This window comes from Thalassophryne amazonica, chromosome 10, assembly GCF_902500255.1.
Source record: "Thalassophryne amazonica chromosome 10, fThaAma1.1, whole genome shotgun sequence".
NCBI lineage: Eukaryota > Metazoa > Chordata > Actinopteri > Batrachoidiformes > Batrachoididae > Thalassophryne > Thalassophryne amazonica.
In genome coordinates this window covers 62,010,654-62,031,099 of record NC_047112.1, presented here as the reverse complement: position 1 = coordinate 62,031,099, position 20,446 = coordinate 62,010,654, and the positions used below count along the sequence as shown (strand labels likewise).

Here is a 20,446-nt window from a genome sequence, read left to right as displayed (position 1 = left end):
ACCAGTCTTGTATTTTTAGACTAAAATGTGCCATTTTACAGATGTGAAACAATGGCGAAATAGGCATTTTTCAGAACAGAATAGATGTGAGAAAATTCAGTGTCAGACGAGCCTTTACCACATAAATACCAAGCATTCATTTTTTCATTTTTTTTGTCAAAGAAGTCAATAATTTGGAAATTAATTTTTTTTTTTTTTTTTTTTTATGAGGACATGAATTTACTATGCAGAAAAGCTAAAAAAAACAAAACAAAAAAACAAAAAATGCTGTGCAAAATGTAAATTGTCGCTATGCGGACCATACCTGTGGCCTATTGTTCGGCAAATACAAAGACAAGCATTTAATCTTACCATATATGGAAAAAAAAAACAATCTCATCCCAAGGAATACTTGTCAGGAAGCCAAGCAAAATTCCAAATTTGCTGCCTGTTTTAGTGTGCTCTGCAGTCGAATTTGCATGCAGACGGTTCATCAATCAGTTTCTGGTCTGGGTCCAGTAGTAACCTTGCAGTGGTGATGTGTTCTATGTGACAGTTTGTCATGGTGGCCAGTCAGTGTCTTGTAGTCAGCTGCCAACCTGGTGGTGGTGACTTCTGTGTGACAGTATGTCACAGTGCCCTGTGTGTGTCTGTGTCACCTGGTGGTGGTAGTGACATGTTCTGTCATCCCTCATTCTAAGGGGGAGCGGCTATACTCACATCAATTAATTAAGCAAGCAAACAATGAATAAATCAGTCTTTATCTGTGAAGAAAGGACATTGTGACATTAATGTCTGTGAATATTAATTCAGTTAACTTGTCAAGGCTTTTTGTGTTGTTCCATATTACTTCTTGTGGATGGTTTTTCATAGGGAAGACTGGGGCCCAACCAGTTTCCTTCTGTTTTCTTTTCATCAAAATATGGCCATATTCATGTAACATTTACTCCTACTGGTGCTTAATATAAAAGGCGACAACTTTTAACATATGCAACAACTTTTGCATATCTTAACATGTCTACCGGAGTCATTCTTAAAATGTTGTATGATGATGGGATCACATTAATTTAATCATTTTCAGTGATTGCGGTAATTTGTCTGACACATATTGGCACATAATAACATACAGTTGTATGCAAAAGTTTGGGCACCCCTGATAATTTTCATGATTTTCCTTTATAAATCATTGGTTCTCTGGATCAGAAATTTCAGTTAAATATATCATATAGCAGACGAACACACTGATATTTGAGAAGTGAAATGAAATTTCTAATATTTACAGAACGTGTGCAGTAATTATTTAAACAAAATTAGGAAGGTGCATAAATGTGGGCACCCTTGTCATTTTATTGATTAGAATACATTTAGCAATAATTATTGGAACACAAAATTGGTTTGGTAAGCTCATTGACCCTTGACCTCCTCACACAGTTGAATCCAATCATGAGAAATGGTATTTAAGGTGGCTCTTTACAAATACCCTCTTTGCATCTCTTCTAATGAGTGGCAACATGGGAGCCTCAAACAACTCTCAAATGACCTGAAAACAAATGTTGTTCAACATCATGGTTTAGGGGAAGGATACAAAAAACTATCTCAGAGATTTCAGCTGTCAGTTTCCACTGTGAGGAACATAGTGAGGAACTGGAAGACCGCAGGCACAGTACTAATTAGGGCCTGAAGTGGCAGGCCAAGAAAAATCTCAGATAAGCTGAAGCGAAGGATGGTGAGAACACTTATAGTTAACCCACAGACCTGCTCCAAAGACCTACAACAAGATCTTGCTGCACATAGTGTCTCTCTGCATCATTCAACTATACAGTACATTTTGCACAAAGAGATGCTGTAATGCAGAGGAAGTCTTTTCTGTATACACGCCACAAACAGAGTCACTTGAGGTATGCTAAAGCACATTTGGACAAGCTGGCTTCATTTTGGAATAAGGTGCTGTGGACTGTTGAAACTAAAATTGAGTTATCTGGACATAACAAGGGGTGGTATGCATGGCAGAAAAAGAACACAGCATTCCAAGAAAAATACGAGGTGTGGCGGCACAGGAAAAACACCTCCGTGTTGATAACCATTTGTAAAATCCAGGCGGCTTTTGATGGCTTTCAGTGGAGTGAGTATATGAGAAATTGTTTAACAGCTGGACATGTTCCAACTTGTCCTTAAGGCTTCCAACGGAGGTGTTCTTCCTGTGGCGGAGCGTCGCGGCGGCTGCGAGCCGACGCTGCAATCCGCCCGCACGTCTTTCATTAAAAAAAATCTCCTTTAACAGTGGAATATCCGGATAAAATGCTGAAACCGACTTCTTCTGAAACTTCTCTGTTCTCTCACGACGTCCTGGATTAATAGAGCCTGAAATGTGGAGGTTTTCAGCTTGAAACAGGCTGACGACGGCGCCTCGGAGCGCTGCACGACGTCTCGCACCGTGGGAAGTTCTTAAAGCGACAGTATCACCTCAAAATCTCTCATCAGCCGTTACAATTTTCACCGAAAACCAGCTTAATTTTTCTAACCGTGTCCACTTCGATGTGTCTCACAGGTTTAGAAAAAATTTTGATCAAACAAAGCGCCAGTCTCTCAGCAACTTCTCAGACAAAGGAATTCCGATGAGGGGCTGGACGACTCTTCCCACAAGGAGTGCTCACAGGCGAATGACGTCACCGACAGGCGTGGAAAAACCCACGCATGCGCACGAGGGTTCAAGCATGTCTGACGTAAAAACATATGAATGAAATCCATATAGTTTTTGAAAAAAATAAAAAGGACCTATACTTTATGGACAGCCCTCGTACTTGCTATCTACAGTAAAATTTGGAGGTGGTTCCATCATGCTGTGGTGCTGTGTGGCCAGTGCAGGTACTGGGAATCTTGTTGAAGTTGAGGATCACATGGATTCCAGTCAGTATCAGCAGATTCTTGACAACAATGTTTATGAATCAGTGACAAAGTTGATGTTGCGCCAGGGCTGGATCTTTCAACAAGACAATGACCCTAAATGCTGCTCAAAATTTACTAAGGCATTCATGCAGAGGAACAAGTACAATGTTCTGGAATGGCCATCTCAGTCCCCAGACCTGAGTATTATTGAAAAACTGTGGTGTGATTTTAAGCGGGCTGTCCATGCTCTGAAACCAACAAACCTGATTGAACTGGAGATGTTTTGTAAAGAAGAATGGTCCAAAATACCTTCAATCAGAATCCAGACTCTCATTGGAAGCTATAGGAAGCGTTTAGAGGCTGTTATTTTTGCAAAAGGAGTATTTACTAAATATTGATGTATTTTTTTTCTGTTGGGGTGCCCAAATTTATGCACCTGCCTAATTTTGTTTAAAGAATTATTGCACACTTTCTGTAAATCCTACAACCCCAATTCCAATGAAGTTGGGACGTTGTGTGAAATGCAAATAAAAACAGAATACAGTGATTTGCAAATCATCTTCAACCTGTATTCAATTGAATACACCACAAAGACAAGATATTTAATGTTCAAACTGATAGACTTTTTTGTGCAAATAATTGCTCATTTTGAAATGGATGCCTGCAACACATTTCAAAAAAGCTGGGAAAGGGGCAACAAAAGACTGGAAAAGTTGATGAATGCATAAAGAACACCTGTTTGGAACATTCCACAGGTGAACAGGTTAATTTGAAACAGGTGAGTGTCATGATTGGGTATAAAAGGAGCTGCCCAAAAGGCTCAGCTTGTTCACAAGCAAAGATGGTGCGAGGATTATCACTTTGTGAACAACTGCGTGAAAAAATAGTCCAACAGTTTAAGAACAATGTTTCTCAATGTTCAGTTGCAAGGAATTTAGGGATTCCATCATCTACAGTCCATAATATAATTAGAAGATTCAGAGAGTCTGGAGAACTTTCTACACGTAAGCGGCAAGGCCGAAAACCAACATTGAATGCCCGTGACCTTCGTTCCCTCAGGCGGTACTGCATTAAAAACCAACATCAGTGTGTAAAGGATCTTACCGCGTGGGCTCAGGAATACTTCAGAAAACCACTGTCAGTTAACACAGTTTGTCGCTGCATCTACAAGTGCAAGTTTAAACTCTACCATGCAAAGCGAAAGACATACATCAACAACATCCAGCAATGCCGCGGCCTTCTCTGGGCTTGAACTCATTGGAAATGGGCAGCCGCAAAGTGGAAAGGTGTGCTGTTGTCTGATGAGTCCACATTTCAAATTGTTTTTGGAAATCATGGAGTCCATCCAGATTGTTACCAGCGAAAAGTTTAAGAGTGTTGTTCTCAATCGAAGGATGGAGGCTCTCACCGCCCAGTTGGAAGCGCATGCTCAGGGCGCTGCTGCAGCACCTCCTCCTGCTGACTGAATGCCAGAAACAGACATTCCACTGGTCGTTCAACGAACCCCCCCACCTTCCCCTGAAGCATACATAAGCCCTCCGGAGCCGTACGGAGGCTGTGTGGAGACGTGCGCGGACTTCTTGATGCAGTGCTCGCTCGTCTTTTCACAGCGTCCCGTCATGTACGCGTCAGACGCTAGCCGGGTGGCTTACGTTATAAATTTGCTTCGAGGAGAGGCACGCGCCTGGGCTACGGCGCTCTGGGAGCAGAATTCACGGCTCCTAATGATTTACACTGAGTTTGTGAGGGAGTTCCGACAGGTGTTCGACCACCCTCATAGAGGCGAGACCGCTTCAAGCGTGCTGCTGTCGATAAGACAGGGATGTCGGAGCGCAGCGAAGTATGCAGTCGACTTCCGCATCGCGGCAGCGCGAGCCAGCTGGAATGCTGTTGCGCTCCGTGCCGCCTTTGTAAACAGACTGTCTCTGGTCCTTAAGGAGCACCTGGTGGCGAAGGACGAGCCGCGGGATTTAGACGGGCTTATCGACCTGGTTATACGGTTAGACAACCGATTAACAGAACACTGATGAGAGCGAGACAAAGGGCGTGGTCAGGCACAAGCCATCCCTCTTCCTCCCGGGTCCGAAAGGGAGCCGTCTTCCCCACGCTCCACAGCCAGGGCACTCCACGTGATGACAGCTCCCCCTGCTGACGTTGCTATGGAAACGAGCAGGGCCAAAAGGCGATCAGATCAGAGACAAAGGAGGCTGATCCGTGGGGAGTGTTTTCTCTGCAGCTCAACCGAGCACACACAGAGAGAATGCCCCAAACGGTCAAAACAGCAGCACTCGTCCTTAGAGACTGGGCTAAGGGTGGGTCACAATACCCACGCGGGGAGACCCCGAAAATCTGCACATATCCCAGTCACGATCCTGAGTGGGGATCTAACCCTTCACACCCCAGCACTGGTGGACACGGGGTGGGAGGGGAATCTGCTGGATAGCAGATGGGCAAAGGAGGTTGGGCTCCCTCTAGTGGCCTTACCGTCACCATTGTTGGTGCGGGCACTAGATGGCACCCTTCTTCCACTAATCACACACCAGACAGCCAGTGACATTGGTTGCATCTGGAAATCACAGGGAGGAGATTGTTTTATGTAACACCTTCTACCTCCCGAGTGATTTTGGGTTTCCCATGGGTGTTAAAACACAATCCCCGGATTGATTGGCCGTCTGGGGTTGTGGTTCAGTGGAGCGAAACCTGCCACCGGGAGTGTTTAGGATCCTCGGTTCCACCCGGTGTGACAGCTAAGGAGGAGGTTATAGTTCCCCCCAATCTGGCGGCGGTGCCAGCCGAGTACCATGACCTTGCTGACATCTTCAACAAAGATCTGGCACTCACGCTGCCCCCGCACCGTCCGTACGATTGTGCCATTGATTTGATACCGGGCGCTGAGTACCCGTCCAGCAGGCTGTACAACCTCTCACGTCCGGAACGCGAATCAATGGAGACCTACATCCGGGACTCGTTAGCTGCCGGGTTGATCCGGAACTCCACCTCCCCGATGGGTGCTGGTTTCTTTTTTGTGGGCAAGAAGGACGACGGACTCCGTCCATGCATTGATTACAGAGGGCTGAACGAGATCACGGTTTGCAACCGATACCCATTACCTCTGTTGGATTCAGTGTTCACGCCCTTGCATGGAGCCCAAATTTTCACAAAATTGGATCTTAGGAATGCTTATCACCTGGTTCGGATCCGGGAGGGAGACGAGTGGAAGACGGCATTTAACACCCCGTTAGGACACTTTGAGTACCTGGTCATGCCATTCGGCCTCACCAATGCGCCCGCGACGTTCCAAGCGTTGCTTAATGACGTCTTGTGGGACTTCCTGCATCGGTTTGTCTTCGTATATCTAGACGATATACTCATCTTTTCTCCGGATCCTGAGACCCATGTCAAGCATGTACGTCAGGTCCTATAGTGGTTGTTGGAGAAACGGCTGTTTGTGAAGGGCGAGAAGTGCGAGTTCCACCGCACTTCTTTGTCCTTCCTGGGGTTCATAATCTCCTCCAACTCTGTCGCCCCTGATCCGGCCAAGGTTGCGGCGGTGAGAGATTGGCCCCAACCAACAAACCGTAGGAAACTGCAACAGTTCCTCGGTTTTGCAAATTTCTACCGGAGGTTCATCAAGGGCTACAGTCAGGTAGTTAGCCCCCTGACAGCCCTGACCTCCACTAAAGTCCCCTTCACCTGGTCGGATCGGTGCGAAGCCGCGTTTAGGGAGTTGAAACGCCGGTTCTCGACTGCACAGGTTCTGGTGCAGCCCGATCCCAATCGCCAGTTTGTAGTTGAAGTGGACACCTCTGACTCGGGGATAGGCGCCGTGCTATCCCAGAGCGGGGAGTCCGACAAGGTTCTCCATCCATGTGCCTACTTTTCCCCCAGGTTGACCCCGGCTGAAAGGAATTATGACGTCGGCAGTCGGGAACTTCTTGCGGTGAAGGAGGCTCTTGGGGAGTGGAGACACCTGTTGGAGGGAGCATCGGTACCATTTACGGTTTTCACGGACCATCGGAACTTGGAGTACATTCGGACCGCCAGGCGTCTGAACCCCAGGCAAGCCCGCTGGTCACTGTTCTTCGGGCGTTTTGACTTTTGGATCACCTACCACCCCGGGACGAAGAACAAACGATCTGACGCCCTGTCCCAGGTGCATGAAGAGGAGGTCAAGACCGAGCTGTCAGACCCCACGGAAACCATCATCCCCGAGTCCACTGTCGTGGCCACCCTCACCTGGGACGTGGAGAAGACCGTCCGGGAGGCCCTGACACGGAGCCCGGACCCGGGGACAGGTCCGAAGGACAAATTGTATGTCCCACCAGAGGCCAGGGCTGCGGTCCTAGACTTCTGTCACGGTTCCAAGCTCTCCTGTCATCCAGGGGTGCGAAGGACCGTGGCAGTGGTCCGGCAGCGCTTCTGGTGGGCGTCTATGGAAGCCGACGTCCGGGAGTATGTCCAGACCTGCACCACCTGCGCCAGGGGCAAAGCCGACCACCACAAGGCCCAAGACCTCCTCCAGCCTCTGCCCGTGCCTCATTCCCCTGGTCTCACATCGGCCTGGACTTTGTCACGGGCCTCCCGCTGTCCGAGGGCATGACTACCATCCTAACGATAGTGGACCGGTTCTCCAAGGCGGCCCACTTCGTGGCCCTCCCGAAGCTCCCGACGGCCCAGGAGACTGCAGACCTCCTGGTCCACCATGTCGTGCGTCTGCATGGGATTCCATCCGATATTGTCTCAGACCGTGGTCCTCAGTTCTCCTCTCAGGTCTGGAGGAGTTTCTGCAGGGAACTGGGGGCACCGTGAGTCTCTCGTCCGGGTACCATCCTCAGACGAATGGACAGGCAGAGCGGGCGAACCAGGAATTGGAGCAGGCCCTCCGCTGCGTGACCTCCGCGCACCCGACGGCCTGGAGCAACCATCTGGCCTGGATCGAGTACGCTCATAATAGCCAAGTATCGTCTGCTACCGGCCTCTCCCCGTTTGAGGTGTGTTTGGGGTACCAGCCCCCATTGTTCCTGCTAGTGGAGGGAGAGGTCGGGGTGCCCTCGGTCCAGGCCCATCTGAGAAGGTGCCGTCGGGTGTGGCGTACCGCCCGTTCTGCCCTGCTCAAAGCCCGGACGAGGGCCAAGAACCATGCAGACCGCCGGCGTGCCCCGGCCCCTACGTATCAGCCTGGGCAGGAGGTTTGGCTTTCCACAAAAGACATTCCCCTGCAAGTGGAATCCCAGAAATTAAAGGACAGATACATTGGACCATTCACCATACTCAAGATCCTCAGTCCAGCCGCAGTGAAGCTGAAGCTGCCAGCTTCGCTGCTGATCCACCCGGTTTTCCATGTGTCACGCATCAAACCTCACCACATTTCACCCCTCTGTACCCCCGGACCGGCGCCGCCTCCTGCCCGGATCATCAACGGGGAGCCGGCTTGGACCGTGCGCCTTCTCCTGGACGTCCGTCGGAAGGGCCGGGGGTTCCAGTAATTTGGTGGACTGGGAGGGGTATGGACCCGAAGAACGCTCCTGGGTGAAGAGCTTCATCCTGGACCCGGCCCTCCTGGCCGACCTCTACCAGCGGCACCCGGACAAGCCTGGTCAGGCGCCAGGAGGCGCCCGTTTAGGGGGGGTTTCTGTTGTGTGGGCCGCTGAAGAGGAGGCACTGCTGGCCCACCACCACCAGATGGCGCCCTGCTTGGAGTGCGGGCTTCAAGCACGAGAGGGCGCCGGAGCCACTGGGAGTGACAGCTGTCACTCATCATCAGCACCAGCTGTCACTCATTCAACTCATCACCATCACCATAAAGGCCGGACTGCAACTCCACCTCCTCGCCGAGAAATCAGCTACCTTGGAGGTAATTTTCTCTGCTAAACCAAAAACACTGACTAATAGTCTGAACTTCTTTGCAGCCGTTTTCCTGTGGGTGTTGCCTTATCTGTGGGATTGGCGTTTGGTGTGATCAGCGACGGCTTCGCTTCACACCCCAACCAGATAAGTGGTTAGACAGGAGCTGCACGAGTGTGTGACTGGAGGTGGAGGTGCTCCCTCCCAAAAGAACACAGACTGTGGGATTACTGAGTGTGCGTACTCACACTCACCTGTACTGTTTCTGTTCTCTGCCAGCAGTACCAGGTCTGACAGCTGGAGACGGTGACCACCTGGGGACCCAGGACTTGGCGGCTCCGGTGTTCTTCAGATCCGTTGGCGGTGAGGGCCATGTGGGATCCGGCTCGGTTCTGGACGGGCGTCTCCTATCCTCAAGCCTGCCCACACGTCACCCAACGTAATTGACTGTAGTTCCAAACTGATTGTTGTCTGTATTCCGTTGTGCACAATTTACAACATTAAATTGTTACTGTTTGGCTTATCCATTGCCCGTTCTTTTACGCCCCCTGTTGTGGGTCCGTGTTCCTACACTTTCACAACAAAATCATGGAAATCATCAAGGGTGCCCAAACTTTGACATACAGCTGTATGCAAGAACTTTTGAATAAATCAACATGATCTGCAATGGTCACGCTTTAGATGTGATAAAATAACAGGATACATGGATAATCCACACATATGCAAAGGTCCCATCAATTTGACACTTTTCAATGCTTTCATACAATTTCCCATCACTTGAAAATAAAGTCACATTCATGTGAAACATATAAGCACTTAATGTAAAAGGCAACAACTTTAAATGATATTTGCATTGTCTACAGGGGTCACACTTTAAATGAGATATGATAATAAGGTCTATAGATGATCCACAAATATGCAGGGATCTGATAAATTTGACCATTTTCACCCAAATCTCAGTTACTTAAAAAAAGTGTCGCATCTTCTAAAACATGATACCACTTTATATAGAAGGCAACAATTGTTACTTATACACCTATGGTCTACGGGAGGGTATTTTTTAATGTCATATGATAAGGGTATTGTTATAATCTGAAGACAGATAGGTGTCAACAAACTTTCCTGTTTTTGTTCTTTTGCTGTGTTTGAAAATTGACAAAATTTGTATTTTTCATAGATTCACCCAGTATCTGATGCATAGTGCATTTCCAAGGCATCCAAACTAATTTTTTTGAAAATACGAGGTCTGTCCGTAAAGTATCGTACCTTTTTATTTTTTTCAAAAACTATATGGATTTCATTCATATGTTTTTACGTCAGACATGCTTGAACCCTCGTGCGCATGCGTGAGTTTTTCCACGCCTGTCGGTGACGTCATTCACCTGTGAGCACGCCTTGTGGAAGGAGTGGTCCCGCCCCCTCGTCGGATTTTCATTGTCTGGAAATGGCGGAATGAAAAGGACTTTTTTTCCATCAGAATTTTTTCAGAAGCTGTTAGAGACTGGCACCTGGAAACCATTCGAAAAATTTATCTGGCTTTCAGTGAAAATTTTACGGGCTTCAGAGAGAATAAGGACTTTAACTACAGGTTTAAGGACCCCTTTAAAGGACGGTCGGTGCGCCGCGCTGCGAGCTGCGATGATGCGGCAGAAACCACTGGATCATTTCTAAGCTATCATGTCTATCTCGGCTTTCAGTGCTTACCAGCCCAGTGAGTATAAAAGAACTTGTGGAGAGCTGGACATGTCCCAACTTGTCCTCTAACACTCCGAAACGGAGGTGTTCCTTTGTCTCGCTTCATCAGCGAATCGGTCGTGACGCGCGAAGCCTCTGCGTGGCTTTGCATGACAAAATCTCTTGTTAAAAGTGAAATCTGCCGGAAAATGGCTGATGTCCAGGTCTTGTGATAACCAGAGAAAGAGCACACGACGGTCTCGTATCCACAGAGCCATCAGCTTAGAAATGATCCAGTGGTTTGTGCCGCATCGTCGCAGCTCGCAGCGCGGCGCACCGACCGTCCTTTAAAGGGGTCCTTAAACCTGTAGTTAAAGTCATTATTCTCTGTGAAGCCCGTAAAATTTTCACTGAAAGCCAGATAAATTTTTCGAATGGTTTCCAGGTGCCAGTCTCTAACAGCTTCTGAAAAAATTCTGATGGAAAAAAAGTCCTTTTCATTCCGCCATTTCCAGACAATGAAAATCCGACGAGGGGGCGGGACCACTCCTTCCACAAGGCGTGCTCACAGGTGAATGACGTCACCGACAGGCGTGGAAAAACTCACGCATGCGCACGAGGGTTCAAGCATGTCTGACGTAAAAACATATGAATGAAATCCATATAGTTTTTGAAAAAAATAAAAAGGTACGATACTTTACGGACAGACCTCGTACTGTAGGATATGCCATTTTTCCTCAAAATAAGCTGATGTGAAAAGTTTCATTAAGATCTGCTGACCCAGCTCTTAAGAGTGAAGTCATAAAAAGAATTTTCTGTGGCACCACTATAATTTTACTTATTAGCCTTTAAATAGGGGATTCATAAAATGACAGTGCTAATCTGATCAAAATTTGCACTGTCTGGGAAAAAATTAATAAATCGTTCCCCTGCAGGGGAGAATTTCAAAAGAACAGACGGCCTTGAACTACTTACGGTAGCGACTCATACAGTCTGTTATAGCGATGTCATAGATCATGTAGTGGCTTTCCCTGACATGCACAGGGGATGCTGGGAAGCACACGGTGACAGCCAATTAGAGTCCAGAAAGGCATGGTGACGTCATGTTTTTGTTCGCTTGAACAGGAAATACAAGATGGCAGAAAATGCTCTGAAATGGCTTATTTCTGTATAAATCCATGTCTTATATTTTATGTAAAAGCTAGCAACAAGCTTGTGGATGCACACATGCACTTACTCCTGCACACAGCTTAAGAAGGAAAACTAGAGCACAGCACTCATAGAGCACAAACTTCCACCAACACTAGTTTCCAATTACACAGTGTTTTACCTTGGAAATAAAAGTCAATGTCAAAGTCCTGTTAGAAGTGGCTGTAAAATGCTAAAACCTTCAAAATTAGTGCATTACTTTAAAACTAAAATCTATAGCTGATATTTTCACTTTGTAAAACGAGAGAAGTGACATTAGCTTCAATAACTTGTGTGGAATTAGTTTGTTTAAAATTTTAACCATGACTCAAAACTGTGTTGCTGTGCATGACTCCTATGATACGTCTGCAAGTCTGTATGGTGTGAAAATAAATGATCTTTTTTCCTCCCCCTCTTCCTTTCTCTCTAGTAGCCAGCTCTCCTCTGCTTGCAGAGTATTGAGCTCTACCTCTCATAGCTGTCTGTCTGCTACAGGCAGGCACTAAAATGTATGATTTCAGGCTTTACAAATGTGTTTAACTGTTAAGGTTTATTCACTATGCCCGCAAAAATATGTTGTCTAAAAGTTATCGGAACTAAATTTAGCGGACGTTAATTGGTCCTCTGATGGTTTTCAAAGTTAGCTGAAAAGCTAATCAACTAACAAAAAAGTTAGCTTTGCTAATTAGAAGTTAGCGGATTAGCGGAACTGTGTGCCCACCACTGATTAAATCAAAGTTGATCACATTCACATATAACATGATTCTGCTGGTTCTTGCAAATTTGCATGCCAAGTAGTGGCATCATTTGGTTTGCTATAAATGTACTATAGAAAGTTTTTTTTAAACATGTTTAAAATGCTTGAAAAGGGTGTAAAGTGTGTCAAAGAATAGAAAGTTCTTTAAAAGCATGTTTAGAATGTTTACAAAGGCTGTAAAATGTGTAAATGCATAGACAGTTCCTTAAAAAGACATAAATATATTTAAAATGTGTTTAACGTGTAAAAGAATAAAAAGAAACACACAAAGATGTTGAAATTGTGTGTATGTGTGCCATGGGGGGGCATAGCAGAGCTATTCATTTGTTCTCTGAAGGGGGCTCACTCTTCCATACTTTGAAAACCCCTGATTTAAATTATTACATTAGACTGCTGTTGGTTAGCCTGTAATTTTTGTACTTATTGAGCAAAAAACATGTTTTACTTGTTTATTTCATCAAGATTGTAACTGGAAGCAATTTCAGTTTTGGTATCTTGGATAAGGATGCTTTGACATGCAGTAGTGCACTTTGGTTTATAGGTTACCTGTTCTGCCATAAGACCCACAGTATAGCAAACTATAGATTAGTTGGTCTTCTAATTCCTTGTTGCCACCTGCAAGAATTATCTTTAACCAGTGATTCAGCTCTCGTATCTTTGAAAGCCTCCAGCTGAAAAACTGCTCTGATAATACACAATTCTTCCTTCTGTTTTTCAGCCACCTCCTCACACTTTCCTGTCAGATTCATGGCATCATGCAGTTTTGCAGCCCTGTTTTTTCTAGTTCAACATTTTTGGGCTTGTCATCCAACTTGAAATTCTCCAACACCATATTTCTTGGCTGCTTGACAGCTGACACCATCTTGTCTGGTTCTTCTGTCCAGTGAAGAAGTCTGGAGACATGTTTGACTTGACTCCCCCTGCCATTCTGTGGACCAATCACATGACTGAAGATAAACTTCCAGCAGCTAAAACTGGCTTTACAGCACAGTATTGGGGCTGATAGTAAATCAGTTCACATCTACAATCTTGCTAGATGAGCAACAATAGACTTACAAACTTTCAAATGGGTAGCATGGTGCACTATTTTTGTTTCATACTCACATGAGTATGAGTAAGGATATTCTATTTGATTTTGTAATTTGCTGTTCAGCTTTTTCTTGTGGTTTAAAGTGGCCTACTGTTTTAAATGAAATGAATCACCATTTCAAATTATGTTTCCCTTTCTGATTGATGTAGAAAGAAAATTTCTGTGTGATGCCAAACCAGCACCAACAAAACTGCAGTGACACACCAGGTAACATAAGGAGCAGTCCCCAAGGAGTATGAATTTGTGATTGACTGGCTATAGTTACCTCTGCCAACCGACAGATGAGGGGCAGAGGTTATGTAATCACTGAGGTATCTGTCTTTATTTTAATGAAGGCTGGATATTTCAAAACTGCACTGAGATAGTCCTTGTATTTGGGAAGGGTTGACTCATTTTTGAAGAAGATCCAGATGTTTTGCTTTATTTCAGTTGTGTAATATTTTAAGTTGTTAGCCTTGCTTTGAAGGAGAAATGGGCTACGCTGGTCATCGTAATGGTCATGTCTGTCTGTTTTTTGGTTTATCCATGTCAGTATCTCTAAAAGTAAAAAGCAAATTGAGTCTAACTTGGTGGATAAACTCTGTGGACCATCCTCTCGCAACAAAGGCCATGTCAAGGTTATAGTCGTCGTTGTTGTAGTCATACAAAGCAACACATTTGTTGGCCTTTTTTTCCAATTTCAATTTATTTTCATTTATATATCACTAAATCACAACAAAGTTGCCTCAAGGCGCTTCACAGAAGTAAGATCTAACCTTACCAGGGTTGCAAAAACAGACACCACACCCATCTCTGGATGGAGCCACACCTCAAACAGGGAGAAAAAAACAATCAGGCATCAGAAAGACAACAAATACAGTATAATTTGTCAGCATTAAGCAACAAGAAAAACAGAAGAAATACTAAGGTGATTGCCGGCCACTAGCCCTAAGCTTCACTAAAAGACCCAGACTTTAAATAAAGTTGAGGCCACGGCCTGTCCCGTTTCTAAATAAAATGAATTTAAAAGGATAAAAAGCGTATAGTAACATACTATGCCAGTATGCTAGTAATACGAAAGGGAAAATAAGTGTGCCTTAAGTCTGGACTTGAAAGTCTCTACAGAATCTGACTGGTTTATTGACGCAGGGAGATCATTACACAGAACAGGGGCACGATAAGAGAAAGCTCTGTGACCCGCAGACTTTTCATTCACCCTAGGGACACAAAGTAGTCCTGCACCCTGAGAATGCAGAGCCCGGGCCGGTACGTAGAGTTTAATTAGGTCAGCAAAGTGAGGAGGTGCCAGTCCATGAACAATTTTATAGGCTAGCAGCAGATCCTTAAAATCTGATCTCACAGGGACAGGAAGCCAGTGAAGCGATGCCAAAATGGGTGTAATGTGGTTAAACTTACTGCTTCATGTCAAAAGTCTGGCAGCAGCATTTTGGACCAGTTGGAGACCCCTAATGCTGGACTGTGGTAAACCAGAAAATAGAACATTGCAGTCGTCCAACCTGAAGAGACAAACGCATGAATCAGGATCTCAGCATTAACATTAGACAGGATAGGATGAACATTCGCTATATTTCAAGCAGTCCTTGTAATATCTCTAATGTGGAGGCCAAAGGACAACGTAGAATCAAAAATTACCCTAAGGTTCCTGACTTTGTCAGCGTGATGTATGACACACGAGCCTAGACCAAGCCTTAGCTGGTCAAATTGATGCCGATGCCTCACTGGACCAAGAACCATCATTTCAGTCTTATCAGAGTTTAAAATAGGAAGTTGCTCAACATCCAGCTTCTCACTGATGCAAGGCAATCTTCTAAGGATTTTATGTGGATATTACCAGCAGTTGTCGGCAAGGGCATTCGTGCAGTAAGTTGTTAATGGAAATGCCTTTCATTAACTCACATACAGTAGTGTTCAGAATAATAGTAGCGCTATGTGACTAAAAAGATTAATCCAGGTTTTGAGTATATTTCTTCTTGTTACATGGGAAACAAGGTACCAGTAGATTCAGTAGATTCTCACAAATCCAACAAGACCAAGCATTCATGATATGCACACTCTTAAGGCTATGAAATTGGGTGTGAAGTTGTGCGAGAAGAATTTGAATATTTTAAACCAAAAAAAAAAAATGCCACTTGTCCAGTCGGACAACGATTTAGAGCTGTTACTTGTCTGATCACATTTTACACTTGTCCCGGACAATCGGACAAGCATTAATGTCGATGGTCGGACTTTGACAACATTAATAAAAAAACTGTCTGTGCTGTTACTGTTTTCTTTTTCTCTCACTCTGCCCCTCACCTCACTGCTCTGGGAGACGCGCAGACAGCCTGAGTCTGACTAGCTTCATATCACTGCCTGACTTGTCATACTGAGACGTTACGACTGCTTAAACAAAAATAAAGATTTGTTAACTTGCCCAGACACTGAGCTCTCCCCTTCTTCGTTGATGACTCCGACATGCTTTCATTTGAGATGCATCATTACCGTCGTACTCCCGTGCCATGCGAGGTCTGACTTGCAAATGTTGCAGTTAACAAACGTCTTTGCATTTACGTAAAGTGCTCCCACATTTTTGAAGTCTTGACTTTCTTCTGTCTACTTGCTTCTGCCATATTCTAAGTGTGTAGTTCTTCTACGAAACAGTGTCTGATCTGCTCTGTGCACTGGTTGCTTCTGGTGCCATAATCGCTCGACACAACGCATCGATGACGCAATGTGTTGCCAACGCCTGTAGTAATAGAATTTTATCGATTTTATCGATTCGTTGTTGCAGCCCTAATACCTGGTATGCGATATATAGGCCCAACACCATAGTAGGAGAAACATGCCCATATCATGATGCTTGCACCACCATGCTTCACTGTCTTCACTGTGAACTGTGGCTTGAGTTCAGAGTTCGGGGGTCGTCTCACAAACTGTCTGCGGCACTTGGACCCAAAAAGAACAATTTTACTCTCATCAGTCCACAAAATATTCCTCCATTTCTCTTTAGGCCAGTTGATGTGTTCTTTGGCAAATGGGTGAGCCTTTGCCATTCTGATTATTCTTCTGTCTATTTTGATGGTTTTCCATTTTTTTCCACACATCTCTGTTTTGTTTTTGTTTTTTTGCCCATTTTAAAGCATTGGAGATCATTGTAGATGAACAGCCTGTAATGTTTTGCACCTGCGTATAAGTTTTCCCCTCTCCAATCAACTTTTTAATCAAACTACACTGTTCTTCTGAACAGTGTCTTGAACATCCCATTTTCCTCAGGCTTTCAAAGAGAAAAGCATGTTCAACAGGTACTGGCTTCATCCTTAAATAGGGGACACCTGATTCACACCTGTTTGTTCCACAAAATTGACGAACTCACTGACTGAATGCCACACTACTATTATTGTGAACACCCCCTTTTCTACTTTTTTACTAATAGCCCAATTTCATAGCCTTAAGAGTGTGCATATCATGAATGCTTGGTCTTGTTGAATTTGTGAGAATCTAGTGAATCTACTGGTACCTTGTTTCCCATGTAACAATAAGAAATATACTCAAAACCTGGATTAATCTTTTTAGTCACATAGCACTACTATTATTCTGAACACTACTGTGCGTACATTGCAACCTGCCTGTGCATAGATAGCACAAAGTGAGTTGTGCTGAAAAATACGTGTAATCCTCATTCTGCTTTACATTTGCACTAATACTATTGAATATATCACCTGTTATATCTAGTGAACATGACACTCACTACTAAAGTTCTCTTTTTTGTTGGTCTTCTATCAAGGAGCAATGATAGGAAAGAAGCAAAAAAGTTAGTTCTCATTCAATCTCACTATGCCACACACTCCCTTTTTCTCTCTGATACACACATCAAGGCCAGTCAGGCTCAGAGCTGGTTTATCTGCAGCTTACAGTCAGCCAGAGAACACCATGCTGCCAGTCTGCTCTCTTTCTGTGTGTGTGTGCGTGTGTGTGCGTGTCCGTGCGTGCGTGCGTGTGTGTGTGTGTTCGCTAGTGTGTCTTTGGATTAGACTGTGCTGACTGGAGCCTGAAGAGCACTGTTGCAGACAGGAACGCAATCACTTCTAACACAGTGACTTAGCAATGTATTTCAGTGTATCATAAATACAGACTGATATAGTCAGTTTTAAGTTGTGCTTGTTGTGCTGCCATTTTCACCCCATTGCATAACTACATTTATGTAGCAAGAGAACGAGTGCACAAAGCAAGGCATGCGGCATTTAAGCCACTCTGTGCTTTTACATGAACAGAAATGATCACAGTTGGACATGTTTTTGGTCTCATGTCTTAAAGATTTATTTGTGTTTGCTTGCAGGACTCGACCCAGGAGAGCGTCATCACTCGAGACATCCACCGAACCTTCCCTGCACATGACTACTTCAAAGACTCTGATGGAGATGGACAGGACTCACTCTACAAGATCTGCAAGGTATAGCTGAATTTGACCTTGAGGTCAATGCGAGGACATCCATCTAGCAGTGGAGTCCACTCCTCTGTAGGGAACATAAAATGAAAAACTAGTGCCAGATTTTACGTTTACTAACTTTTGTGACCGTGTAACAGAAGAGAAATTTGGCTGCACAGTGTTTCCGTCTGTTTATCAATCTGTTATTCATTCAGCTCTGTTTTCTTTTTTTACTTTGTTGTCCTAAATGTCTAATACTGTCAGACAATGAGATTCTGAAATGTATGTGTTTTAAAGTAAACTATGATGTGGCAAGCTGCACCAACAGTTTGCTTGTGAGACACATTTTTGGCTGTTCATTGTTCAGTATCTGACATTGGTTGCCTTTACCGTAGCTTAGTAATCAGGCAAATCTGAGAACTCAAATTTGCTCTTGCAGATTAAATCTCGCTTGACAATTCTGGCACAGTCTGACTGAGCCAGACTACACTTATTAAGTTATCAAAAGAAATGCTTTCTGATTCAACGTTCTTCTTGTTGTTGTAGTACTGTTTTTGTCAAAAACTAGAAAACCTATTGTTGGGTATTTTCTCCTCCAAACATTCTTAAAACCTTTGATAAGACAAACAGAGTCAAGAAACACCAGTGAGACAGAAAGTCAAATTAATCACGCGCGGAGTGCGGCCAGGCTGTACACCAAGGCTACACTAAAGTCTGGCCTGTGCTCCCGCTCTTTTTATTAGAGAAGCCCTCATTACATCATAAAACTTGTCCTGGGGGGGGGGGGGACAACGCGAGACAAGTTTCTTCCCGTAACATAAACACATACGTCAATAAGTGCAGCTGTAAGGAAAAACAGTTTCTTTCTTTTACTCTTATCGTCGAAGGTCAGCACATCCCGTTCGTCTGTTGCAGTTATCAGCTGTTGTGCATCTGCCTGGAGTGTCCTGGTCTTCACACTAAGCATCACATCACAACAGTCAAAACAACCTTCAGTTCTTTTACTCCCAGTTCAGCCTGACCCCGTCATGCTTCACTCCCAGTCGTTAGCGGCTACGAAAACAAGTTGTATAATAATAATAATAAGTACATCCAGCTCTTCATTCCCAGTTCAGATTGACCCCAGCATGCTAAAACAAGGTTGAATAACACGTACATTCTCGGGGTTAGGTGCAAACAGCACAACACCGTTCTCATGAGAAAGAAGACAAAGGTACAAATGTTTAACAGTGATAACATATATACAAAATCTTTAACATTCCCCTCCTGTTTATCGCCTGTTAAATATACAGTAGTAGTTATCACCTAGCTTAGCACTTCTTTTTGAGATTTTCACTAAGAGGTTCATCATGGTATGTTCTATAGGCTTACACCCCAGAGGTGATGTCATCATTGTCACCATCATCGGTGTCTGGGTCATCATACTTCCATGGGTCTGGGTACAGGTCATGGGAGTCATCGTCCTCCTCAGTGTCATCTTGCCCCAGGAGTGGATATGATGCTGGTCCCCCTCCTGGTCCTGGACTTATTGCTGCGGTTATCATTCTATTTACAAGGCCTCGGAGACATGGAATACAACAACATCCACACAATGTTAGAATTGCAGCAAATACTGCTATAGACACTAATAGTGAAGAAATCAAAGACCTCCATCTTCCCATCCCTTCCAGCCACCAATCCCAGCCTTCGGTGTTTACTCCACTGTGCTCTTTCATCTTCCTGTTCAACGTCCTCAGCCCGTCAATGGCTTGAGTGAGACTGCCGTCTGCAGCCGTGTTGTTGGGAATGAATGTGCAGCATTGTTCTCCGAACATGGCACAAACACCTCCTTTCTCCGCCAACAACATATCCAGAGCAATACGATTCTGGAAGGCCATAAGGGACGTGGCTTCTAACTGTGAATGGACAGCCTTAAATCCTTCCTCAGTCCAATTTCCTAATTTCTGTACATTGTAGTGGATGTAGTTTATTCTGTCCACGTTTTTATTAATTGAACACCACCAACAGATGGAAGATTCGAATCCAGCTGCTATTTGATCAACCAGTTTATACTCGTCAGGCACTCCTCTGGGGACTCCTATTGCGTCAATATATGTTGGATTTCCTACTCCTTTCCACTCTCTTTTTACTCTATGTCTGGCTATGCCTTTCTGCCAGTCTTCAGGAATAAGAGAGGCTGCATATGTCGTGACGTCTTCAGTGGTCATGGGTATTATCATGTCCCGTGCTTATGGCTTTTAATAATAAGCCCAATCCAAAAAAGAAAAGTAGCATAACAAGGACTGTCCATGGGGTCCAGAAACCCTCGTTCTTTTGTTTTTTTCCTTCGCCATTTCTGCACGCTACAGCACACCTATGTTCAGAACAGTGGCTTCTTAATGTCTTCTGCTAGCTTTCGTGTCTAACCTGGATCTTAACACCAAGCTCACACACTATTACTAGTCTTGTCCTACTGTTCTTACTGTTTGTCTGTGTCTGCAGAAATGACTTTCTTACAGTGAGTCAAATGAATCCATGTACTTCTTTCCCCAATTTTCAAGGCTGTGGGTGTTGTGAGTAGTACTTGATGGGGCCCTTCCCATTTAGGTGAATGCCAGTGTTTTCTTTTGATGCTTCTTATCAA

The 20,446-nt window shown here is 44.7% G+C and overlaps 1 protein-coding gene across 1 annotated transcript in view; it reads left to right on the top strand.

Annotated features, from left to right (window-relative positions):
• rabgap1l (RAB GTPase activating protein 1-like) overlaps positions 1-20,446 on the top strand; it is a 422,326-nt gene that overhangs the window by 239,795 nt on the left and 162,085 nt on the right. Inside the window, 1 exon segment of the mRNA XM_034180104.1 lies at positions 17,734-17,847. Coding sequence (XP_034035995.1) covers positions 17,734-17,847 — 114 coding nt within the window.